This window comes from Buteo buteo, chromosome 5 (genome assembly GCF_964188355.1).
Source record: "Buteo buteo chromosome 5, bButBut1.hap1.1, whole genome shotgun sequence".
Taxonomy (NCBI): Eukaryota; Metazoa; Chordata; class Aves; order Accipitriformes; family Accipitridae; genus Buteo; species Buteo buteo.
In genome coordinates, this window is record NC_134175.1 from 32,051,532 (window position 1) to 32,074,719 (window position 23,188).

Genomic DNA, 23,188 nt, shown 5'->3' on the forward strand with positions numbered 1-23,188 from the left:
GTTGCCTATTTGGTAATTAAGTTTTTAAACTATGTGGGAAGTGAGAGGATAATAAATTTGTAGGACATTCTACCTTGAATGATATATAAAAGAATAGTAGTCTTGCCTCATACTAGGTTCACACAGTGTTATCTTTTATAACAGCACATCTGTATTTACTTGTAACAATAGCTGAGATAAATGGTATACTGTTTTTTCACCGCTGTCTTATATACTACTTATTTTTTACTGAGAAGAAGCTTACTAACTTCCTCTCAGATTTTTTTTCTAGTTCTTATCTGTAAAGTGCCTGAGAGATTGATCTAGTTTTATGCATAGGGAATTGATGCACTGAATCAATAGTTAAAATATCCTTTGGTTTTGGGAGGGTTTTTTTGGTATCTCAATTCAGATATCAAGGGCTCAGAGTTTGAGTACTTGGTATTGTACCTTTAAAGCACAGGTCTCATCAGCTTTGGTTACAGCAATGACCACTTTGCTAAACAGGCCCAGATGTCCTAAAACAAAAAATAATGAATGCTTCAGAATTTGTAAGTGACTTCCTATCATATAAAAAAAGGCTGTGGCCTAGGCAGAGCTAGAGCAGTGTTCCCTAGTGTGGTAAACTTTCTTTTTTGTTTCATTTGATATTATATTTCTGCCATACATGAGGCAGGGGCTTTCCTTCACTATTTTACCCTCATCAATTACCCAAGAGCAGTCTGCTGGTATATTGAGTGAGTTAGCATCCTGTGAAAAACAGCAGGTCCTTGTGTAATTAAACTGTTCCTGAGTTACTGGCTTCTGAAGTGAAGATACATTAGCTCTTATTTTGAAAGACATGCCAAGTATTTCTCTCCTTTATGGAATACTGTGTTAAGATGCATAACCTTGAAAGTGAATATTATCATACAGAACACCTAAATAAATGTGGGAAATACTAATGTTTCCATTGTTTTTGTTTTATACATGACTGCAGTAAAACCCGGGATAGATTTTCACAGAGTAATTATTTTCTACCCTATGAGCACTTTTGAGATATGCACTTGTGGTTTTGCAATGCTGCCCAGGCTTGGCTGGTAGAGTGAAGTGTGGATGAAAAAACATCAAGAAGATAAGGACTCCAGTCTTGCTTTTTCTCAGCATAGCTCAGCTTGCTCTTGTAAAAGGTGTTCAGAGTTATTCCAGCCTATCCTATTTCCCTTGTTAGTACCCTAAAAAGTTTTTAGAACATAAGCCATTTGGAAATGCCTCTTTACCTCTCATTGTTTTTCAAGTACAAACTCCATCTGTTGCTTCTTTGCAGGGCAGAGCAGGCACACTGAAGGGCCAGTGAACTGGAGCAGAAATGAGGACCTCTGTTCCTCAGAGACAGAGAAGGTGGCAAAGAAGTCTGCTTGCAGTAAGGCAAGTACCAAGAACTTTGGTAACCAGCTGGGGTAAAGCGTACTTGCCCTTACCTTGTGACTGTGTCTCCAGGATAGGGCACAGGGATTTGCACGCTGGACCAGACAGTGCTGACCAAAGGGTGGAGGGGACAACTGGAAGCTGTTTAATCTTTCTCCACTTCCTTCTGCCTTCTAGGTAAATAAACTCTTTCATCTCTATACTGTTACTGTTAAACTCCATCACAGGCCCAGTTCTGCAGGTGAAATATACATATACATACACACATACATAATATAGGGGGTGTCTGGAAGCTCAGTGACTGTCTATCTGCTAGTCTCACTAGTTCAGTGGCAGTCACCAAAATAGTGCATGGTTCCCACACACTGCTGCTTGTTCTAGGGCACAGTAATATAATTCCAGGTTGAAAGAGAGAAGTTGTAATGTGTCACTAACCAGGAGATCTTGAGGAAACTTCTCGCCACAGTGCCAGCTGCATTGTGCAATCCTGACTCTGTGATTTCTGTTCTGGCCCAATGCACATCTCCTCAGTTTAATGTTTCTCACGTTCATGTGGGCTGGGGATCCACCTTTGATCCAGTCTTCTGGAAAACTGTGCTGTAGTTATGAATATGCATTAGATGTTTGGGAACATCAATATCAACTAAGGCCCTCTTTTTCTTAGTTTGAGATTAGGTGGTTTTTGTTTGTTCTTTAAATCCTTGGAAAAAATACTTCCCTGGCAAATAACTGCCATTGTTTTAGATACTGTGAAATGTGACGTAGCTTATATCAGAAACTTGGTGAACTTAGGGCTGTTTTCTACTTTTCTCTTCCATATGTTGTAGAGTTGAAATCAATACTGGTTCTCTGTACAAGATGCAGCTCAATTCCCTAAACCATGACCTTCCTATTTATGGAAACTTCTGCTCACACTGCATGTATTCGGAAAGATTAGGTGGTGAAGTCCAAATATACCTTGCTACTGTGGACCCCCATGAAAACAACTAAGTCTGCTCTCCCTGAAGTCTGATGGCTTTGATGCAAACTGAATTGGACCTTAGGTGAAGGAAATGCCTCAAGAGTAGTACCTCTAAAGAGACTGTCCTACCATTAATAGCCTGTTAAGAAAGAAAGGAAACCTTTAACACACATAAACATTGTGTAAAAACAGAGGTTCATTTAAAGAAATTGGACACTTTTTAAATTGTAGAACAGCAAAGATGGATGAAATCTGAAGAATTAACTGTTGCTGTTGGTTACTTATATTATTACCCAGGCAGACAAACAGCGTCTTTAGTTTAGATTTGTATGACTTGTCCTTACCAGCATTCTCTCAAAAAATGAGCATGGCTACAGATAGCCTTGCTTTAGTATGATTAAACAAAAATAATAAAAAAGCTTGTAATGATAAAGGCATAGGTTTTAATGATGAAACTTAAATGTGAAATTGGAAACACATCTTGTAACATAAAATGTTTTCTTTGTGGAAAACCTGGGTTTATCCAAGGACAGACTGACCACAAGATTACTGAATGCCAGTGGCAATTACAGCTTTATTGGATAATGCCCTGGGCAGATCCTCAGCCTCTGTAAACTGTCCTAACCCTAAGAAGTTCAGAAGAGACAAATTTACAGGTGCAGATCTGACCCACTGTTTCTTTTAGTGATTTTTTTTTTTAATTAGCCATCAGCTTTGTATCTTTATCTAGTCATACATCAACCCGGGTATTTCTATCTATCTGTTAAGAGTTGGATGAGTTTGGGCACTAAATTGGAACTGAACCCTGATCAAAAATCAAGTCTTTTACTTTTTAACTTCTGTGCTTAGCATGCATCTTTAATGTGTAAGCAATGTGGTTGTTCATTCTAAATTACACGTTTACAGCTTTTCTGATTGCTTGCTTACAGCAAAAACCAGGCAAGCAAGCACATCCCAAACTGTATTTTGAATTAAAAGCAGAGTTCACTGAACAACTACATAGCCTATGTTTTCTCCCTCTAACCTTTTAACAGATGTAGTCTGCATCTTCTTAAACCTGAAATATTCAACTAAAAATCCCTAGATCTAGTTCAGTCAGACAACAATCAGCTGACATTTTAGTCAACAGGAAGCTGAGAGGGAGAGGTGTGTTACACCGGCATGGGTGATTTTGGATGTAGTTATGGGAAAGCCTTGAGGTGTTTTGAATCTGATCTTGCAGCTCTAGTCTTGCTGAAGTCCCATTTGATGGTGTCGAGCGAGACAGGGTCCCTTTGGTTGGATGATGAGGTGCCACAGTAAAGTGAGAGGAGGAAATTTTAGATGAAGTAAATGGAGAACAGTATTGTCCTATGCTGGCTCCTTCTGGATTATCATTCTTCAGCATGAAGCATCTGGGCCGATCAGTTCATTTGTCTCTGAATGCAAATTTTGTCTTCTGAGTGCGAAGAATAATGTGTGGGGAGGGCTTGACCCACTGTCTCAGCACAGGGCTTCCCCTCACGATCAGCAGCATCTCCACCATTCCTGTCTGAGAATCCCTCTTGCCCACCACCCTGTGGGAAGTATAGATGTGTAGAAATGGTAATGGTGAATGGGGCAGGAGCACACCTTCTGGCTGCCAGCTGTGTGGGAGTGAAACATAGGTAGGTGCCTCCCAAAGCTTGTATCCAGGTCACCTCAAACCTACAGTGACAGAAGAGCGCACATAGCTCCCAATCACGGTTTGCAGCTCCCAAGCACTGTTTGACCTGTCTGCGTGTTGCTGGGGTGTGAACTGCTTTAAACAATTCCCCTTCTAATTAACTACAGTCAGTCTGCGTGTTGGCTTTTCAGGCACCCATCTGTACAGAGTAGATCTGCTTGCTCCCCTCTGAGGATTCCTTCCTTCCCTCCTGGTCGACGTTGTTGGAGGATTAAAGCAGCGGCGGCCCCATACACAAACGCAGCTGGTTCCGTTTGGTCAGCCTGAGCCTTGCTGTGAAACCACGACAAGAATTCCAGTAAGTTGGCAACACTGACACACAAAGAAAACAACAATAGGAAAAGTCCTTCCGTGCAGAAAGGAATGTTTCAAGCACTGTTCTCCTACAGTGAAAGGAGAGAGGGTGGGAGGGAGGAGAGAGATTTGAAGAGGGCGGGTCCCTCCCCTCCCCCGGCAGCTCTGGATCTTGTGATGGAGAGATCTTATCCTCTCTTTGTGATTCAGAGGTGCCAGGAAGCTAATTGAATATTCTGATCTGCCCCCAGTGTTTCTTGTGGCTTGACCCCGGTGCTGTGTCGTACCACTACACCAAACAGCCCTGAACCTGCATAAATCACAACGTTGCAAAAGCCTATGCTCCACATCTTCTCCCCCTTCTCCCGCCCCCTTCCTATCCTGATAGATAGAAAACCTTTACGGAAAGGTTTAGGGGGATTAGCGTCCTACAGGACCTGGAGAAAAATCACTATCTGCTAATAAGCAACAATATGTTCCTCCACAACTTCTGCAAAAATAATGCAGGCACTTCTACCCATTAATTTGAAATTACAGTCCATGGCAAAAAGAACAGTTAATGCTTTGAAATATTGCTTAAGTTCTGTTGCAGCATCAGCAAACACCCATTGCAGTATAATGAACATAGCATGAAGCTAACGTAAACAATAGATGGAATTTATAAAGACGGTGTCATTAAAACTAATCTGACAAAGCCTCTTGCGAGACAAATAGACCCGTCTTTCTCCCATGGTATGTATGCACAGTAGTTATGGTTCACGTGTATGTGTGCACATACAGAGAAAGGAACAGCTTGGCATAACTAAATTTTCGACATCAAAGAATATTTCTGACTAATATCAAACAAAATAGTGATTTAACTTCACACACAGTTTATGTATGATACTTCTGATCCTACAAGCAAAGCCTCCAAAATGTTTGCACTTTTCCCAACACTGCATTCCAGCCTGAAGAAATAGGGTATCTTTATCTTTCTCCTGTGATACTAAGCACTGTTCTACCCTTGTCAGTAGGTAGATGATTCCTGAAATGACAGCAGTAAAACACAGGCAGACATTTCACGTGTGCTGCACACACTGTTGGAGAGTTAGAACCAGAGTAAGGTATCTTCAGTTGGTATCAAGCATTCACAGGCAAAGCACTTTACCAAACTGATTTTATCTGCTAAGAAAGTGCAGAAATAAGTTTCATCCCTACAGTTTTCCTTTTGCAATATTTATGTGAGGAATAATAACAACTTTATCCCCTGCACTGGGAAGTAGGTGTTGTGAAGTTTTTCACGGTTGTCATAAATACTTTTCTTGTTTGGAGCATGCCTTTGGAACACTAAAACCTGGGAGATATTTCACTAGCAATCTGAAATTCCCCATATCTACTCAAAATACGCAGTGTGGCACCAACGGACTCTAAGCCTGCAAAGTGCAGGGACTTGGAAGCATCATGCCTATCCTGCAAATTGTGGAAGGAGGGGCAGAGACAGCCTGTGGCTGCAGGGCCTGGAGCGGTGCCTGATTCCCTCATGCTGGTTCCGGGGCCGCCGGGTATAAAGAGCTTTATGCAATGTCTGGAGGGTGGGAGTTTATAGAAAACGCGATGTCTCAACAGGCGAACACGCCTTTCTCCTGCAACTAGCGGGATAAGAAAAAGACACCAGGCTCCTTGTGCTGCTGCTGTGCAGATCAGCACCCCGGAGTCGAGGAGCCAGCTTCTGAGGGAGCTGGAGCATCCCAGCTCAGATGGGACCTCGCCATCGGATGGATGGAAGAGCAGCAACTGCTTGCAAACTGCTCATATTATTCACTGCATGCATAATGCAGGGCAGTTGCCAAGGTAAGCACTATGCTCCAGCCTCTCTGGAATGGGACTTGCACCACAAGGAGCACATCCCTGTCCTGGGGACTTCGATGAGAAAAAGACCAAAGTGCCTGAAAGTAGAGGGTTAACGGGAGCCGATTCAAGGAGTTCTTTCTAATAGCTAGGGGAGACAGTTGGCTCTTTCCTGGAGTCATTTGATGGAGTCGATTTCTGTTTGTGGAAAAGGAGGTAGCACCTTAAAAAACACTACAAACACCACCGGCTCTTTAGCTGCACTTCACCTTGGTTTTAAATTATCCCAGGATGTTTGTTCTGATTGTTTTTCTGGTTTGTACAAACTTTTTTTCTGGTTGTACAAGACAGCAACACACAAATGTTGCTAGATTTGGAGGGACAGTTCACACTTTGCAACTCCATGGTCTAACCTCACAGTTTTAGAGATTGCAAGTGTGCAGCTTTTCTTGTAGCGAGTACTGCTTACCGGCTGTGGATAAGGTAAAAAAGAAAAAAATCACCCCAGATTTTTTGCATTTTTTTCCTTGCGATCTTAGTGCCCTTCTTGCCACTAGAGCGTGGGTGGTTTTGCAGAGCAGAGTTCACCTGCATTCCAAGAGCAGGTTTGGTGGCCACTAAAATTGTACCTAGAGTTGTTTTTGAGAAGCGCACAGGCTGCGGCACTTGCACCGGACAGGTTGTGCTGGGGGGGAGGGCGGGGGACAGAGGGTATGCGTGGACAGGCTGGCGTACGTGTGGTAGATGCAGTCGTTTACAGAAGGCTATAAGAAAGTAACAGATGCTTAGTCTGGAGGACAATAAGCTCCCCTCAGTCGGTCTCAGACGCAGATTTGAAGTTGAGAGAGGGAGAACTTTTTCTCTGGGCTTTGCTGTTGCTAGGCGACCCCCGGGAGCATGTGACGGGCAGAGCGGGCTGAGTGCCGCTCCTCTGGTACTAATCTGCCTGCTGGGGATGGAGGAGCCGTGTCTCCAGTCCTCCCTCCAGCCTGTGACTGCAGCCCATCTCTTCCCGTCTCCCCCTCTTCGCGCAGTTTAATTGCCCTGCAGTGAAAATTAAGCCTGTCGAGTTGGAGCAAGAGTGGCCGAAGTGCATTTCCTCGGCCCCATGTATTGACCCGGCAGTCCTGCTGGTTGTGTGTCTGTGTATTACGTGTGCGTTCAAATGGTTAATCTGCTTTCTTTGCTCAACTCTTAGTTTAAGCTCCTTAGACAGAATCAAGTAAGTAATTATACAGCAACTGCTGCTAGCAGCTCCCACTTACGAGCAGGGAAATAGCAGATAGCTAATGTGCAGCGGGAGACCTGCAAAAGCCCTAGCCGAGGAGGTCACACTGGGCAGAGTTAATCCTGTGCACTGTTATTTTATATCGGGTAGAATGGAAGCTGCAGTGCTGATCTAAAAGTTTATTTCTTTGCTCTACAGCCACTTTTGACTGCTCAGGACGTGCCTGGTAAATGACATGACAGGATAAGCAAAGGGAACCTTTGAAGTAGCTAGTACCTATAGGCAGTGGAAGTACAGAAGTTTTTTTTTTACTTTGATGGTGTCCCCCGCCCCTTCAGAGTAGAGTAATTGTGCAAATGAAACAGTATAGTTTTAGTAACGGGTAACCGATACCAGTAAAATCTCTGGATAGCAATCTTGGCCACACTGCAATTAGTATTGTGAAATATTTGGTATCCTTAAGTTCCAGCTCCTTGAATGTTGAGATCATGTCAGACTCTCGTTAAAAAAAAACAACAAAAAAACCAAAACCCATTAAGAGAATCCTGAAAGCAATTCCAAAGCTCAGAAGGAAAATGGTGAAAATCATATTATCTTGCCTAGTGTTCAGTATTTGCAAAGGTATTTCCATGATGTTTCTGAAGGTTTTTGTTGGCAATACTCGAGTGTTCCCAGTATAAGCTGGATGTTTCCAGAAGTAGTTTCACCTGAGCACTTGCTCAAATGATAGTATCATGATTCTTCCTTGATTTATCTAATTCTGGATTTATTGGAATTAAACATACCACTTATAAACTGAATAAAAATACTGCCTCTTAACTGCCAGTAGTACAGGGCCTGGTTCTGCAACCTTTACTCTATAAGCCTTGTTGCCTGTGGGGTAACTGTTATCACAAAAAATTGCAGCTGGAATCTAAAAAACTACTTAAGTGAAGGTAGTGTCAAGAAGGAGCATCACGGGACTAATGTTAATGTTTGTTTTGAGGAATCTCAAAGTGCTTCATGCTCATAGTCATAAACTAGAGGCACTGGATGGATGTTGTACTCTCAGCAGTTTTGCAGAGGGCAAATGAGATCACTAGGGCAACTTCGCATTTGAACAATGAGTTCTTTAATGCTACTGCAAAGCATACCAGATCTACATACTCATGCAATATTTCACATAGTGTCTGTTATCAGGCTCACCTTATCTAACATGGAAGGCCTGCTGTACTTTTTTTGATGAGGATTTAGTACCTGAAGGTGCTTGAATTTTTTTGTTCTTAATGGTTCAGCACCAGAGGAGCTGTTAGTTTAGTTTCTTTATAAAATCATTCATATATATAAAATCATATATAAATAATTCATAGAAACCTGCTTTTCTTTATAAAAAAGAACGCTTCTTTCTAGACACAAAGTATTAAGAACATTCTTCACAAATCTACAATAGTCAGTATTTTTGTAACCTATGTATTTCAGATCACTTAAATTTCCTACTTTTTGGTGTCCCTTAGGTCCTGATGACCTACTTTCAACAGAGATGATGTAAATTTCCCAGAAAATAAATGTATTATTAGTATTAAAAGAATATGAATTATTTAATAAATTACATTGGTCTTGATTTTTGTCACCAATTCTGTTAAATTAGTGTGAGTTACAAAACAATGCCAGTATCATCTTTTTTTCAGACTTGCATGTACTTACACTGAAATTCTGGCTTTGCTGCAATTTATTGTAAAGCACCACATTGCTATGTAAAGGCCAGGATTTCACTGTGTTGTGTAGTTTACAATGTTTAAATTGCTGTTTGCCTCCCCTGTGGTGGATACTTCTGAGGATCTTTTTATTTCTTTAGCATGCTTCATGTATGGAATCAAAGATGAGAGATTCGCATTGCTGTGAATTATATGGCATCAGTGATTGCTTAGCCAGGTTGTATATTTTCCTTGAGATAATCATAATATTTGTGTAAACTTTCGAATTGTGGGAAATGCAGCTGGAAATGTAAACATCTCCATTAATGGTCTTTCTGTCTACATATATTTTATTTTTTTTAATTTTTGGATTCTATATTGAGTTAAGAGGCCAGAAGATCACAGTTAGGTTGACTTCTAGTATTTATTTTTTGCTTCTCTTCAATAACTCATAGCTTACTGACATTTTTTTAAGGTTTCTATTGTTGATTTCAAGATCAGAAGACTTTTAATTTAAAATATATTTTTCTTTTTAGGAAAGCCCATTATTTGTTCCGTATGTGTGTTGGCAAAATGTGGTTGTGCAGAAACTTTGCCGTAAGGCAGAAGCTAGTGCATCAAATTTGATTTACATCCTAAATCTCTGCAATGATAAATCACCAGCTTAAATGCATCCCAGGCCAATATGACTCAAGTTTGTTACCATTATAAGGTCTCTATTAATCTGAGAATGAAGGCTATTCTAAGAATGAATCTATATGGTGTAATATCATATCTCAGAAATCACAACAAACATTTGCATGAAGTGAGGCCAGTAATGAATAGGTTCAATAAGACCAAGTAGAGAAATGCTACAGCAGCTCTTTCCAGAATGGCATGGAGAAACATGCTTTTCCATCGAGCATTGTAATAGTTCAATCTCCAAATTAATAATTGAGCGTTTTTTAGACATTGCCTTCACTCAAATCTATTTAAACTGTCTGTAGGATGACGAATAGTGATGTTGCTGTAGGCGACAGGCCAGAGTCAGTATTCATACTCCCTTGTACAGTGCTGTGCACATTTAAATGACAGAGAAGCCTGTCTGTAAGATTACGCCCCTGCCAAGACGTAGTGTTTGAAGACCTTGAGTGAGACTTTCCTTGGGGGCTGAGGATTTGGGAGTAATGAGAAGGGAGAAAGGACGGCAAAGAAAATGAATATACCAGTGCAGTCCTGACGTACAATTTAATAGGTATTGTGCATGACCTGTGGGCTGCAGTGTTCATAATCCTGCACTAGTATAATTTTCTTGGTTTCTCTTGGAGATGTACTCACACAAAATCAAAAGCAAAAATCCCACTGAGTGTCCATATACCTGGCTCTGAACTAGTTTGTTTCCTGAGGGCTGACAATTTAAAAGTACCTATCAGTGAAACACATCATAATCTCACATTTTAACTAATAAGTGGTATTTCTGTGCACTGACAGTCTTTTTTTTTTTTTTTTTTAATGGTTCTTTTTAATGAGTATCCCTCTCTTAGTACATCTCTTGAATTTTCTTAATAGTTTACTCTTTTTCTGTATTCTGTTCAGCAAAGCATATCAGGAATTTGCAAAGTAATCAGCTAAAGCAAAGAATAGAACAAACCACAGAATTTTAGTTAAAAATTGAAAGCAGTAATTGGATGACACCTGGTTAGATTTATGTTCTATGCCAAACGCTAGAATTACAGTAAATAATTAAGCTGCAGGAGTCAAGACAAATAGAGACAGAGCATCTAAGCAGATTTCAACTAGGATAACTGCGTGATGTATGCGATGCTTCTATTTCCCTGTAAGACAACCCAAAACCTTCTTTCATATATTGAGCTGATTGGAAATTTGAGCAATGAAATCCTACTTTAATCCAGATTTACTTTCCATGTGTTTTGCAGGAAATGAGCAAAGATTCATTTGAGGGAAAGGTAGAATGCAATTTCATTAAAGCCTTTAAATTCTTTTCCTTTTGGGCTTCCTGGATTGACATGACATCAGTCACACTATTCGGAGCCTTTCCCTCTCCATGTGCCTTCTTGCACTGTTAGATTATTGCCAGATCAAAGCCCAATGGTGTTTTTTTTTTAAATTCTCATTTAGCACTGAACCTGGAGGCTCTTCTGTCGATATTTTTTTTTTTTTTTAAAATCTGAATACTCTTATTTTTAATTGAGCAGTAACCAGGCACATTGTAGAGGTAGTTCATTTTATCTTTATGAATATTGGATCAAATGTCATTCAGTCTTCCTACAATACTTAGTTTTAGATCTGAGAGCTTGTGAATACTCTTCAGAAGATAGATAGACAAATATGTAACTTTGAATCACATTGTACTATCACTTTTTTAAGCAGGAGTTTATAATTGTTTATCCTCTTCTAGAGGTCTGCTTAAAAAGTGCTGGAACCGTATAGCAATTGGATGTTTCAAAGGAAATTACACTTTCTAGAAGGTGTCATTGTTGAAAAACATTAAAGGTCCCTTCTAATTAATGATCTACAGGTTGACATCTATTTAAAGAGAAGTTGATGGTTTTATTCTACTGTGGCTAATTAGCGATGATAATCAGATAATTTGTCAGCTTTTTAATAGTTTACACTGAATGTGGCAAATAAAGGACAGAGTTGTTTTTCAGATTATTTAAAACTAAAGTGTTTCTTTATAGAATTTGATAATTATACTTTATTCTTAAAGATACCTTGAGCTGTTTCTAGATAAAGGAATAAAGGTTTCCTCTGAGTCAACCCAGTGGAACTCCATTAATTTCAAAGAAATTATCCCTGAGTTGCAGTGATCCAAGAGACAGAAAATAGGATTCAGTGAAGAGTAAACATCTCTTAATAGCTTATTGTTTGAGATACATTTTGAAGTCCAATTTCTTGTGTTAAAGTTCATTTTATTAACTGCTTTTTGCTTCCTTAACTCAGCACACTTTTAGAACAATTTAAGAAAATGAAGTTTAATGAGTAAGCATAGAAATGTTTAATGGAATGGATAGCCTTTAGCGGATTCCATAAGCTTTTACTGTTGGTTTCAAGGCTTTTAATGTTTTCTTTGTTTTGCAATGCTTAAAGTGGATTAGAGATCTAAGGATCACTGTTACAAGTTTTGGTTTGGATTAATGAAATGACATAGAAGAGTTGACTGAAATTGTTCTACTTTTATGACCTGTTCTATTTTATGCTTTTAACATTAATAAGTTGCCTTTGTTTTACAATCAAGAAGCCATATCTTCAGCAAAAGGGCACTGTTTACTGCAGCAGTGTGTCTGCCCAATTATTTTCTTGCACAAGCAGGTCATGATACTACACCCTGCTGAGTCGAGTCGAAGAATGGGGGTCCATTCCAATAGGGAGACTCCCTTTGATGGGGATTGCAGGCTCGTGCTTTTGTGGAACAAGAAGGATGGGGGTTTTAGTTGTGTTCTGTGCTATCGCTTTAAAAAAAAAAAAAAAAAAAAAAGCATAGTCCACAAGATATCCCAGGAACTGATACATTCACTCAAATATTTAGAATCTAGGTAATGATTTTCATCTTCAGAAACCATTGTGCACATTGTCAACTCTGATAAATATACCACAGAGAGTTTAGTTTAGTTTGAGGAAGTAGAAGGCCTGCAGAACTGGAGTACATACATGTATCTAATCCTCCCCAGGTTTGCCCAGAAGAAGGAAGTTTACTCTGTGAAGTTCACATCATTCAACACCAGTGAGAGACCCCATTTAGATCTGATCAAGCCCTCGTCATTGCTTGTCCTCTAAGGGTACAGTTTCATGAGAAGTGATGAGCCAACTGAATGGTTAACTCCTGCTGGAAGCAGGAGGCCCCACTCTCCTTCCCACTCTCCTTCCCTCTGTCCTCCAATGTCCCATTCCCATGTTGCTGCTAGCCTTGAGTTCTTGCTGCTTGCTTCGTGCTAGCACCACTGTTCATCGGACCTCTCTGTGAGCTGCTTTCACTTACAAACCTGGAGGAAAACTAAACCAGACCTAGGGAATTAGGTGGTTTCCTGGTGGCGTAGTGATTTAGAGCAGCATGCAAGAAATGTCTGGTAGTTAGTGGAGTTTGGAAAAGAAAGTGAACCTTGGCATCAAGTAGGAGAAGGAGAGGAGTTGGAAAGAGGAAGAGAAAGAGACACCCCTTTATCCTATGGTAAGTCAGTGGGTTGGCTCAGCTGGCCATGCAACCACTGCCTAATGCTACTGTTAAGAACATATAGGAAATGATTGGCTAGCATGCTAGTTATAAGAGTGGTCCATCAGGGCTATAGTGAATCAGTGTTAGCACTGCGGGAAACCCTTTTGTAAAGTTGCCTAGTGTAAACAGATGGCTTGACTTGAATGGGACTGCTCACGTGTTCACTTTTGAGCAGGATTGTAGGGCTGTTCTCAACCTGCAATGCAATAAATGAGTTGGACAATAACCAAGCACATGCTGCTGCAGTTTTTGTTGGCCTTCTAGCTGTGTTAATAAAAATGACTTTTACTACTGTGAAGTCTAATAGGTTTTTAAACCATTTCATGTGAAATAAATGAGCTCCAGTTTGTGTCTGAAATGAGTGACAAAGTTTGTGGTGTCTTCTGTATGAATATATGAGCTGTTTTTATTAGCTTGGAAATTTTTACTTTTCTGTATGAAGTCAGCCACAGAATGCACTTTAAAGCCTCCCTGAAAATGAATTTTTGTTCCTAGTATCCTGTAAATGTAACAAAGTACTAAAATTCCTTTTGTCACCTCTGCAGTACATGAAAGATATTTAGTGGAGTAATTAAACTGCATCTACTTCAGTTGTTAATCTGAGTCTTGACAAATTTCTGTTGGCCGAACCAATAGGAAATCTGAATAGAGCCTCAGACATAGCTCGGTTGTGGCCTGCCTTTTTGCTCAGGCAGGCTGGCCATCTGCTTCACCGGGAGAGCTGCCTGAGTAAAGAGGGCAACAATGACCATCAGGCTTCTTTGGCACATGCAGAAGTGATATCCTGTCATGGAATTTGTGTTCTAGCTGTATGCAATTGAAAAAAAATGACAATTTAACAGGGAAATGCAAAACCGCTGTTATTACTAGCTTTTATTAGTTTTGCAGTTTTTAACTTTATTAAGCCTGCCACAGAATGTGTTATAAAAGGATTATCTTGCAGTGAAAATATAAAAAATAATAAAAATTTAAAGCTGAACTTTAAATCCTTTAGAAATTGGGTATCTCTTGGATTTGTTTGAGGAAAAAAGAAAATAAAAGACAGATCATTAAATTCAATAAAATAATGAATAGCAAAATTTAAGCTCCAACCTTTATGAAGTACTTTATCCATACTAAGACTTTATCACCTATTAGGTAACAGAAACCATTCCTCCCTGATTTTTGTTTGGTTTCCTAAAGAAAAGATGCTTTAGCAATTGAGTGCCTTTTTTTTTTTTTTTTTTTTTTAATATGTGCAATACTTTTTAACTTGTTGGCCTATTTAACTTTTTCTATTGGGGTCAAGAATTCTCAGAGACTTAAATCCCAAGAAATTTCATAAGGTAGTAGAGAGAGAAACAGACCCAAATTATCACCCTATTAAGAGAAAATCTTGGTCATTAAACATTCCCTATGGTGATACTGACTCTTTGGCCAGAAATATACCAGGTGTGGTTGCAATCTTCTTCCTCGCAGGCATTTTGAAAGACCGATGTTAGCTATTGCTATGAGGAAGAGATTATGATTTAAAGGTTGCAAGTCTGTAGGCAAATGCCTGCAGTTCTGTGAGCAATGTTATTTATATGTTGTGTGCTACCACTGTGAAAGTTGGGAGACAACATGTGCCTTTCCTGTGGTTGTATGCTTGCTTCTGGAATTAAGTTTGTAGTATGCAGTACTTGTATGCTCTTGTGTTTCCAAGGATGCAGCAAGTGCAGGGCTTATCCAGCCACAGAAGCTAGAGCAGGAGACCTTTTTTCCCTGCTCTTCACCACTGTACCTGGAATGCTGCTTAGAGTAGCTAGCTAATGTAATTTAAAGAATTACTTGAAATACTATGCCTAGCAGCCACCAATGAAGGGGAGTAGCAGCAGAATCAAGCATCCTTAACAAATCCAAACGGGTGAGTAAATCTGACAGTTGTAGAGTTTGGCTGGTTAGGGGACATTTAAGTAAAATGCTTCCATTGGGACTGACAGGAGGGGTAACGTTTCAGTGGGAGATGATATTTCTTGTATTTATCCTCTTTTGATGAATTCAAGGACTTTGTCTTTTTAATTTGACAAACTCATTAGTATTACTATTTGGGTGAAAGGATTTTTTAAAATTATTTTTTAACCTGAAAACTATAGAGAAAGTATATCACATTTAAAAATGAAATAGCTAAAGGTTGATTTAATTCTTATTGTTCATTTTCAGGTCTTTATCTTAAGATAAAGTTGCATTTTGCGTGAGCATATTGGACAACATTGTTTCAGTTCAGATGATCCTTCCTTTACTCAGGCCTGCCTTAGCAAGTGGAATTTCCTTTTCAAGAAGGTTGATAAGGAGTGACCAGCCATAGCTATTAGCTACTAGCTGAAATTGAGTTGCTACTGAATAAGGGAGAAATGTGATGAGTATCGATGCATCAGAAGAAATACATATAGTTCCTAATGTCACGGGCAGCAGTAAGTAGCATTAGAATGTCTATCTAGGCACACTAGATGCTTGTAGCATATGATCTATCTATTCTGTACTAAGACTTCAGTTTTTCTGCTTTTTTGAAAATGTTCTCATATGTTTAGTTTGCAACAAGTAACCTTCACTATTTTTGAAGTGCAGAATGATGACTAAGTACTCTGTGAAGCTTTGGGACATAGCTTGTCTTTTTTATCTAGAGTCCCACTAGTTATGATGGCGCTACCCAAGTAGCGAAGAATTTTGTTATAGATATGAGTTCTGTAGTGGGAAGAGAGAAATACCTTTCGCTTTATGTGCTTACTGTGTTTATTATCTGTAAGGGAAAGTGGTTTATTTTTTGCATGACAAATTTCATTTTTCTTTTAATAATTTGTGATATAATATTCCAGTATGGTTTATGATTTGGCAAAGTGTTATATGTTGTATAGCAATTTTCAATCTAGCACTAATATATAAAAGAAATATAAAAAAATTACACAATTTCACTGTCACAAGCTGGATTGGAAGGGTCTTACTGAGGCTGATTCCTAGTGCTACAATGACTCATCAGCTTTCAGGAGAGCATGACTGAATTGAATGCAGCCCACCATCTCAGCATGGGGTCTAATTTTGAGAACAAACAGCACATTGGTTGGAAAACGTATTTAAAAAACAGTACAGCTCTCAAAATGAGAATAGCTTCCTGAGAAGGTTGTTTTATGATCTGCTACTGCATCTGTTGGACTTTCTCAGTGGTATGTACTGTACATGTTCTCTCTAAGTTGTTTAAGCACTTTTTTTTTTTCTTTTCTTTTTTCATTTTCCACACACTGTGTAGTTGTAAATACTTTCTAGTCTTGAAGACTTTCCTCGTTTGGTCATATTCCCCCCCCCCCCCCCCATGTTACCCAATTGTTATTCTACAGCAGCCTTGGGGCCATTAGCAAGGTTCATTCTTATGAAAATGCTTGGGATGCTTATGTGAGTAACTGGGGGTGTCTTTATTTCTACTGTGTTTGCTTGTTCTTCTTCCTCTTTATGTCATTTGGTCAATTAGAACAGATTTTTGCATATTCAGTGTGCCATTCATGAAAAAGAAGCTTTTGGGATTTCAGAGAGCTCAGACGTGTATGCTTTCATAGAGATCCACAGTGCTTGCTTCCCTTACCCAGCTAATGCAATCACAATTGATTTATTAGGATTAAGACACCTAATGTCAAGACAACTGGTTGAGGTTATCCAATTTAGTGCAGAACATGTTCCATACATGTAATGTGTCTGAAATACATTTTTATGTGTGAAAGCTAATCTTTCAGTATTACAAATACTGGTTCTCTTGAATTTGGCCATACAGATAATAACTTTACTAAATTATGTAAGAAAGGAGTACAAATTGTTTTTATTCATCTTACCTTGGAAAATGCTTTAGATAAAGTTGGGGTTAAAGAAAGTGTCCAACAAAAATTAATGGCTGATTCTCAGTTATCACTGAAGTATGAGAAGTTTAACAGTGACTTAAATGGAAGGAACCTGGTCTGTTCAATATAAGGAACATTTACTTTTATCAATAGAAAGGAGTATCACCTCCTGTCTATTAGAATTAGCCCTTGCTTAAAAGGATTATTTCTTTTGCCTGCCTTGTTATAGGACTAAAAAGATAGTAAGAGTTTATTTTTTGCTTTTTAAAAAATGTGTGAGTTGAAGCAAGATTTTAAAGGAACTTAATTTTGATTAATTTGCTTATAGTACTGTATGATGGTAAAGATACATAGTTTGGATATGTGCTGTTTGTAAGCATGTGTGATAAATAAACTGTCATGATTTTACATTTAAGAAGTTTATTTTTTTTTACATTTAGAATCAGTGTGAATAATTTTAAAATATTGTATATCAACTTTTACTTGCTTTTTCCAGAATGGCTCGTTTTAAAGTGATAATCTGGAAACCATAGTTATTTTGTTCTGAATACCAGAGCTTTAAGAAAAAAAAATAAAAAATTAAAATTGTGAGTTTTTTCTAAAAAGTCCATATGTGGTTTATCAGAAAATTAGGAGCTTGTTCTCTTTATTATTAGTTCAGGATTATACTTGACAAAAATAAAATTGAATAATTTGTTAAAAATTAATTTATAAACTGTTTCTATTTTTATCAGGCTGTTTGCATTCATTGCTTTTTCAATTAATAAAGCTAAAGTAAGGTAGAGAGGATGAGGATTATGAATATCTTTAATGTTGCTAGGAGGCATTTACAGTGTCATTCCTTTGAACTTGATGTCTGCAGGAGACTTGAACCCTTTTTTCTTTGCAGGAAAGCTTTCCTGCTTAGTTTCAGTAGATTAAAATCCTGAATTTCTTTAATTCTTGGATTTATGTTGAGGCATTAGCAGAAATGAATCTATAGTCCTTTTATAACTGTATTAACTGAAAAAAACCCCCAGTTTAACATAGAATACACTAATTTTAAGTATTTTTAAAAAAGATTTTGCATGTGAGCATTATTAAAATGAGATTTGATGCTTTAGTTTTAACTATGGTTTTAGTTGACAAGTGTCTGTATGTGCAAGAGCATGCAGACACAAAGTACAGAATATAATGTAGATTTTGCTGTCTCCAGACTTTTTTGTTTACTACTTGACAAGTGATTTTGAAAGGGAAATCATAAAAATCAGTGGGTGCTGCAGTGAAACATGGTATTTTTAAGTCCATACTGAAAGACAAAATTTTCACTTTTGTTCTTGAATTTTAAGGTGCTTTTTATTAAAAATCAGTGAGTAAAAATTGTAGGTATTGGGTTCTGCTCTGACAGGCAAGATCCGTTTATTACAGCTTCTGACACCCATCATTCCACTGAACTCAGAATGTGGTTCACTCAAAATTTCCTCTCCTGTGAGTATGGAATATCTAGTTTATTCATCTGAGATGGACATAGACTGCATATCCAGGTAGGCTTACAGAAACAAACAAATGAGCAAAGATTAAACTTAAATTTCTCTTCCGTTTTCATTTCTCTCACCCTCCTGATATTAGTTCTATTTATAATCCAATAATATAAAGTTCTACATGTGAGTGGATTTTTAGGCAGAAGGGCTAGAATTATCATTTTCTGCTGTTTGGTGGAGGAAAAGCTATTTTATTATTGTCATCAATGGGTTTCTACTAATTTTTGAGGAAACTGCGCAGCTGGGACTTGGGAGCCAAATCTCTTAGTCCAGTTAGTGTCAGTGGAGAACCAGATCTGTTGCTTCAAGTTTAGTCCTTTATCATTTCCACATTCGCCCTGTAAAATAATCTGGAATAGTCTGTATGATTTGTGTACCAGAAAGTTTTCTAAAATGTCTGCATCTTTGCTTAGGGGCTAGGGAGTGCATAATAAAAAAATCAAATTAAAGAAACAAAGTACTTCTGCACATGCATCTCATGATGTTGTTGGCATTCAGAAGAATAAATGGACTCAAAACCAGAGTAGACAACTTTTGTGAAGAGTAGTACATTTATCCCTGTTAAATACACCAGAGTTAAAGATGGAGTCTCTGGCTAGGAGTCCTTCCAACACCAATTGGTAGAAGGTTGGAGGCCCCTCCATAGGAAGGTTCAAGGTCTATGTGCCTTGTTTCTTGTGCTAATAAATATACCAGCAAAACTGAGTGTGCCTCTCATGTACTGTGACTTCCTGGAGTGCCACTGGAGAAACTGTAGAATATGAATATGTGTTGGTGAAGAGAAGAACAGCACCATTTGGCCTTTGCTGTTGACACTGGGGCACCCAGGTGAGTTCAAGTGTGTATCATCTTTATGTTACAAAATATCTAGGGTATGACCCTTCTTTTTGTTAAGTGTTTATACACTGCAAGGCACAAAAAGTCCTTGATCAGCTACTGAGTCTGTAGATGCTATTTTAGTAATAACAATCTTGTTATAATATGTAATTGGATGATAAGTCAGTAATAGAAATCCTATACTTCCCTATTAACATCGTAACTCTGTCTCTCTGGCACTGTAGCTCTTCTGCTTCAGATTGTCCCTTGACTAGTCCCCTGTCCACCTATTAATCTGTATACAGAGATCTTGCAGTCACATGAAGTGGGTGCAGACTCATTTGTACTGTCTTTTTGTTGATATTGTCAGTTAAAAATATTTCTCTAATACAATCTAGTTAGAGACATGTAGGTACAAAAGACGTTCTGTGTTGCAAGGTCTCGAACACTGAAGATAAATCTTGTACTGCTTTCTGGAATACCTATTAATGCTTGTGTGGTCTGTGTTTTTTTAACCTGAATAGTTTGTATTAAATATAGTGGAGTTTGCAGAGTGTAGAAAGACTGAAAGTTAAATATTGTCTCAATATATATGAAATTTAGCATAATTTTATCTGACTTTTTCTTTATATTTTGAATAATTTTAGTTCATTTGCCTATTATAATTGCTAGCAGACTACTACTTTTCATTATCACAGGGCGTTTTACAATAATAAGCAAAGGTTTTTCATGGACTGTGGATTTTATTTCTTTCTTCATTAGTGTGGGGGAACAGAGATGGAATTTCCAGAGGTTCGGCTTCCCCTTCCTGAGCATTCCAAAACCTCGGGCTGTTTGACATGTAATTAAGCTAGGCAAAAATCTGACATCAAAGTGTATGGAAGGTGGTTCTTCTACCTGCAAGGCCACTGGAATAGACTGTTCTGTTTGGGGGCTGAATGGGAACAAAGAGCACCCTTTGTTGGAAGGCAGAAAGGGAGAAAAGGGAGCTTGTCACTTATTTTTCTTTTTGTAAAATTTATTTGGAAGAGGCTTGTAATGTACGGTTTGTTTGTGCTTATTTGTTGAAAAACTGCAGATGTATTAAAGGTGGAACTGTTCAGTTGAAAAAATACTGCCTTGGAGAATGTTATTCTTTTAAACATAAAAAATCTGTTGAGAGAGATGATTCCTGAAGTGTAAAGTAATTGCAGCAGCGTCAGATTAATTTTTGAGTTTGAGAGTGGTACAATCTACCCTGGGCTTAATACATTCTTCATTATTTTAAATCTTTAATTTAAGCTTAATTGTTAAAGAGGTGTTAGCAGTTCGCAAATGTATTGTGAGCACCAGGAAGAAAGAACGAATGAGGGATTTTGGCCTATTCTGTATAGTCAGAATAGACAGTCATGGTGTCCTTTAATCTGTGGATGACGAATGTAATTAAAAAGATTTGTAGTCGAAGTTAAAAGTATGAGGGACTTCAAGGTTGAATGGGCAGGTAGAAAATGTATGAAAAGAATTACAAAAGACTAGAACTGTTCAGAGATGAACTGAATGAGTCTAAAGTAATGCAAAGAGTGGCAGAGAGTAAGGCAGTATTGGTTTCCATTATAGGCCGAACATAACATTCTGGTTTTAATACAAGAGGATTGAATTTAAGCTTTAATTCTCAATCTAAATAATTCTACACAAATGTATTGGGGAAAATGAAGCACAGAGGAGGTTGAGAGGGTGTAATGGACTGCCTTCCTATTGAAGACTGTAGCTGTATGGGTTAAACCACTGTGCTGTGAAATGCCTGAAGCTATTAACCTCTCTCTCTTCTGCTGGAGTTCCATATGACTTAATGTGACATTGAGTAACATTGATTAGTGGCACGAAGGTTGACTACCATCCTCTAGTGGCAGTGGGGTTTGTCTTTGGCAGCAGTTTAGTTTAGGATACTTCATTCCCATGCAGGCAACACTTGTTGGGCAAAACTTGTCTTGCAAAACATAAGGTAATTGTATTGAATAGTGCTTATTTTGCATTATTTCCTTTGGTAAGAGATACGTTTATTTTTAATAAATTAAAAGCAAAAAAAGGTATTCCATTTGGTTAGTGTTTTGTTCAGTCTTTGCTCTGGCAAAATCACTATTATGTTGCTTTATTCCAGTGGAAAATGACTACCTGGGATAATACTTGTGCAAGTAGCTTACCCAGAGCCAGTAATGTTAGCCTTCTTGGTTTTTACCTGAGCAAATTGTGAATCTTAAATATCCACTCAGGAGTCTCTTATAGGAGAATCCTAGACACAGTGGACTATGGAAAGCCCAGTGACAAAGTTAGTATAAAGCCCTTTAAACATAGTAAGTATAGCAGGAAGTTTAGAAATAGTGCTTTGCGCTATATTTTTCCAGTGATGCTTCTGATCTTTGGTTTGCGTTTTTCACTATTAGACTAGTTAGTATTAAAGATTATATCATATATTTATTTTTTCCGTGGTGTTTTCCTGAATATCTTATCTTTCAAAATTATTTCTGTTAATGCCCAGAGATTCTTCTTTATATATCTTCTGGTGTGATTCATAAGGTCTGCCATGCATTTTTTAGTCTGTGTTTTATTACTGCTTTAATCACAGTCAGAAGACTAAAACTGAATTATAGCAAAACTAGAAGAACACCAAAAATTCAATAATTTCTGAACTTTGAACTTTCAAAAATCACCTAGATTCTTTTCTATTAGCGAATTTTAAGCATGACGGTAAAGACTAATTGTTTTACTGCTTGTTTTTAAACTCGGTGGTTATTTCCTCCAGGAATCCTGCTAACAGGATTCTGTTTGCCTGAAAGAGGTGTCTGGTTTTACCAGCATCTGTCAGAGTAAATCAGAATTTCTATGGAAATTAGCTCGTTAGTATTAATTTTTGGCAATGTCTGACTGATTCATGAGCTGCCTTGCCATTTAAAAAAAAAAAATCTCTTATTGAAAGAAAAGCCTTCCATAAAATTACTAATGACTAATCCTTTAGTGAATCGAGGCTTCAAATAATGGCAGTAAACAAGCAGATACCCCTTGTCTTCTGACAGTCCCCACTCTTGCTGAAACCTAGGTGCTACAGGCTCCTATTCCATAGCATATACCAATGGAAATAGCCCTTTTGGACTCAATGTGCTTCCTCTGTGGATCATTACTAGTCAGTCTGAGTAATGCCTGCAACATTTTTACTTAAATTAATACTGTTTAAAATGTATAACTAAATTAATAGTAACTAAATCACAGTTCTTCACACCTCATACAGTACTTGTTTTTTAGCAGAATATGTCCAGTTAAGTTTCAAGAAAATGGTCTCTGTAGTTGGCTATAGTAGCAAACCTGGTTATTGCTGACATGGTTATTTTTCTTTCATTCTGGATATTTCTCCTGGGTATTTGTAGCAGTAATTTTGTAATCATGCATTTTCCCCCTGATTACTTTCTCCTTTATCAAAATCAGAATTGTTTTTGTTCGCAGTTGAAACACAAGCTTTTTAGAACCTTGGTGAGAAGTGCCCTTGATACTGCAGATATCTTTTACTACTTCCATATTACTTATTTTGCAAAATTGTCTTTTTAATGAATTAACATAATTTTCTTTGTTCTAAAGATAATATAAAACAGCAATAAGTGAAGTATCAGTCTTTCGTATTTTTTTATAGGTGTTTCAGAGCTCTTTGCCTTCAGTTATAAGTAAGCACGGAAGATAACATTTGAAAAGCCTAAT

General features: G+C 38.0%; 1 protein-coding gene across 1 annotated transcript in view; it reads left to right on the plus strand.

Annotated features, from left to right (window-relative positions):
• Nucleotides 1-6,082: 6,082 nt before the first annotated feature.
• The window catches only part of LRP2 (LDL receptor related protein 2), a 134,381-nt gene continuing 117,275 nt past the window's right edge, over nt 6,083-23,188 (plus strand). Inside the window, exon 1 of the mRNA XM_075028519.1 lies at nt 6,083-6,176. Coding sequence (XP_074884620.1) covers nt 6,083-6,176 — 94 coding nt within the window. The remainder of the gene's footprint in view (nt 6,177-23,188) is intronic.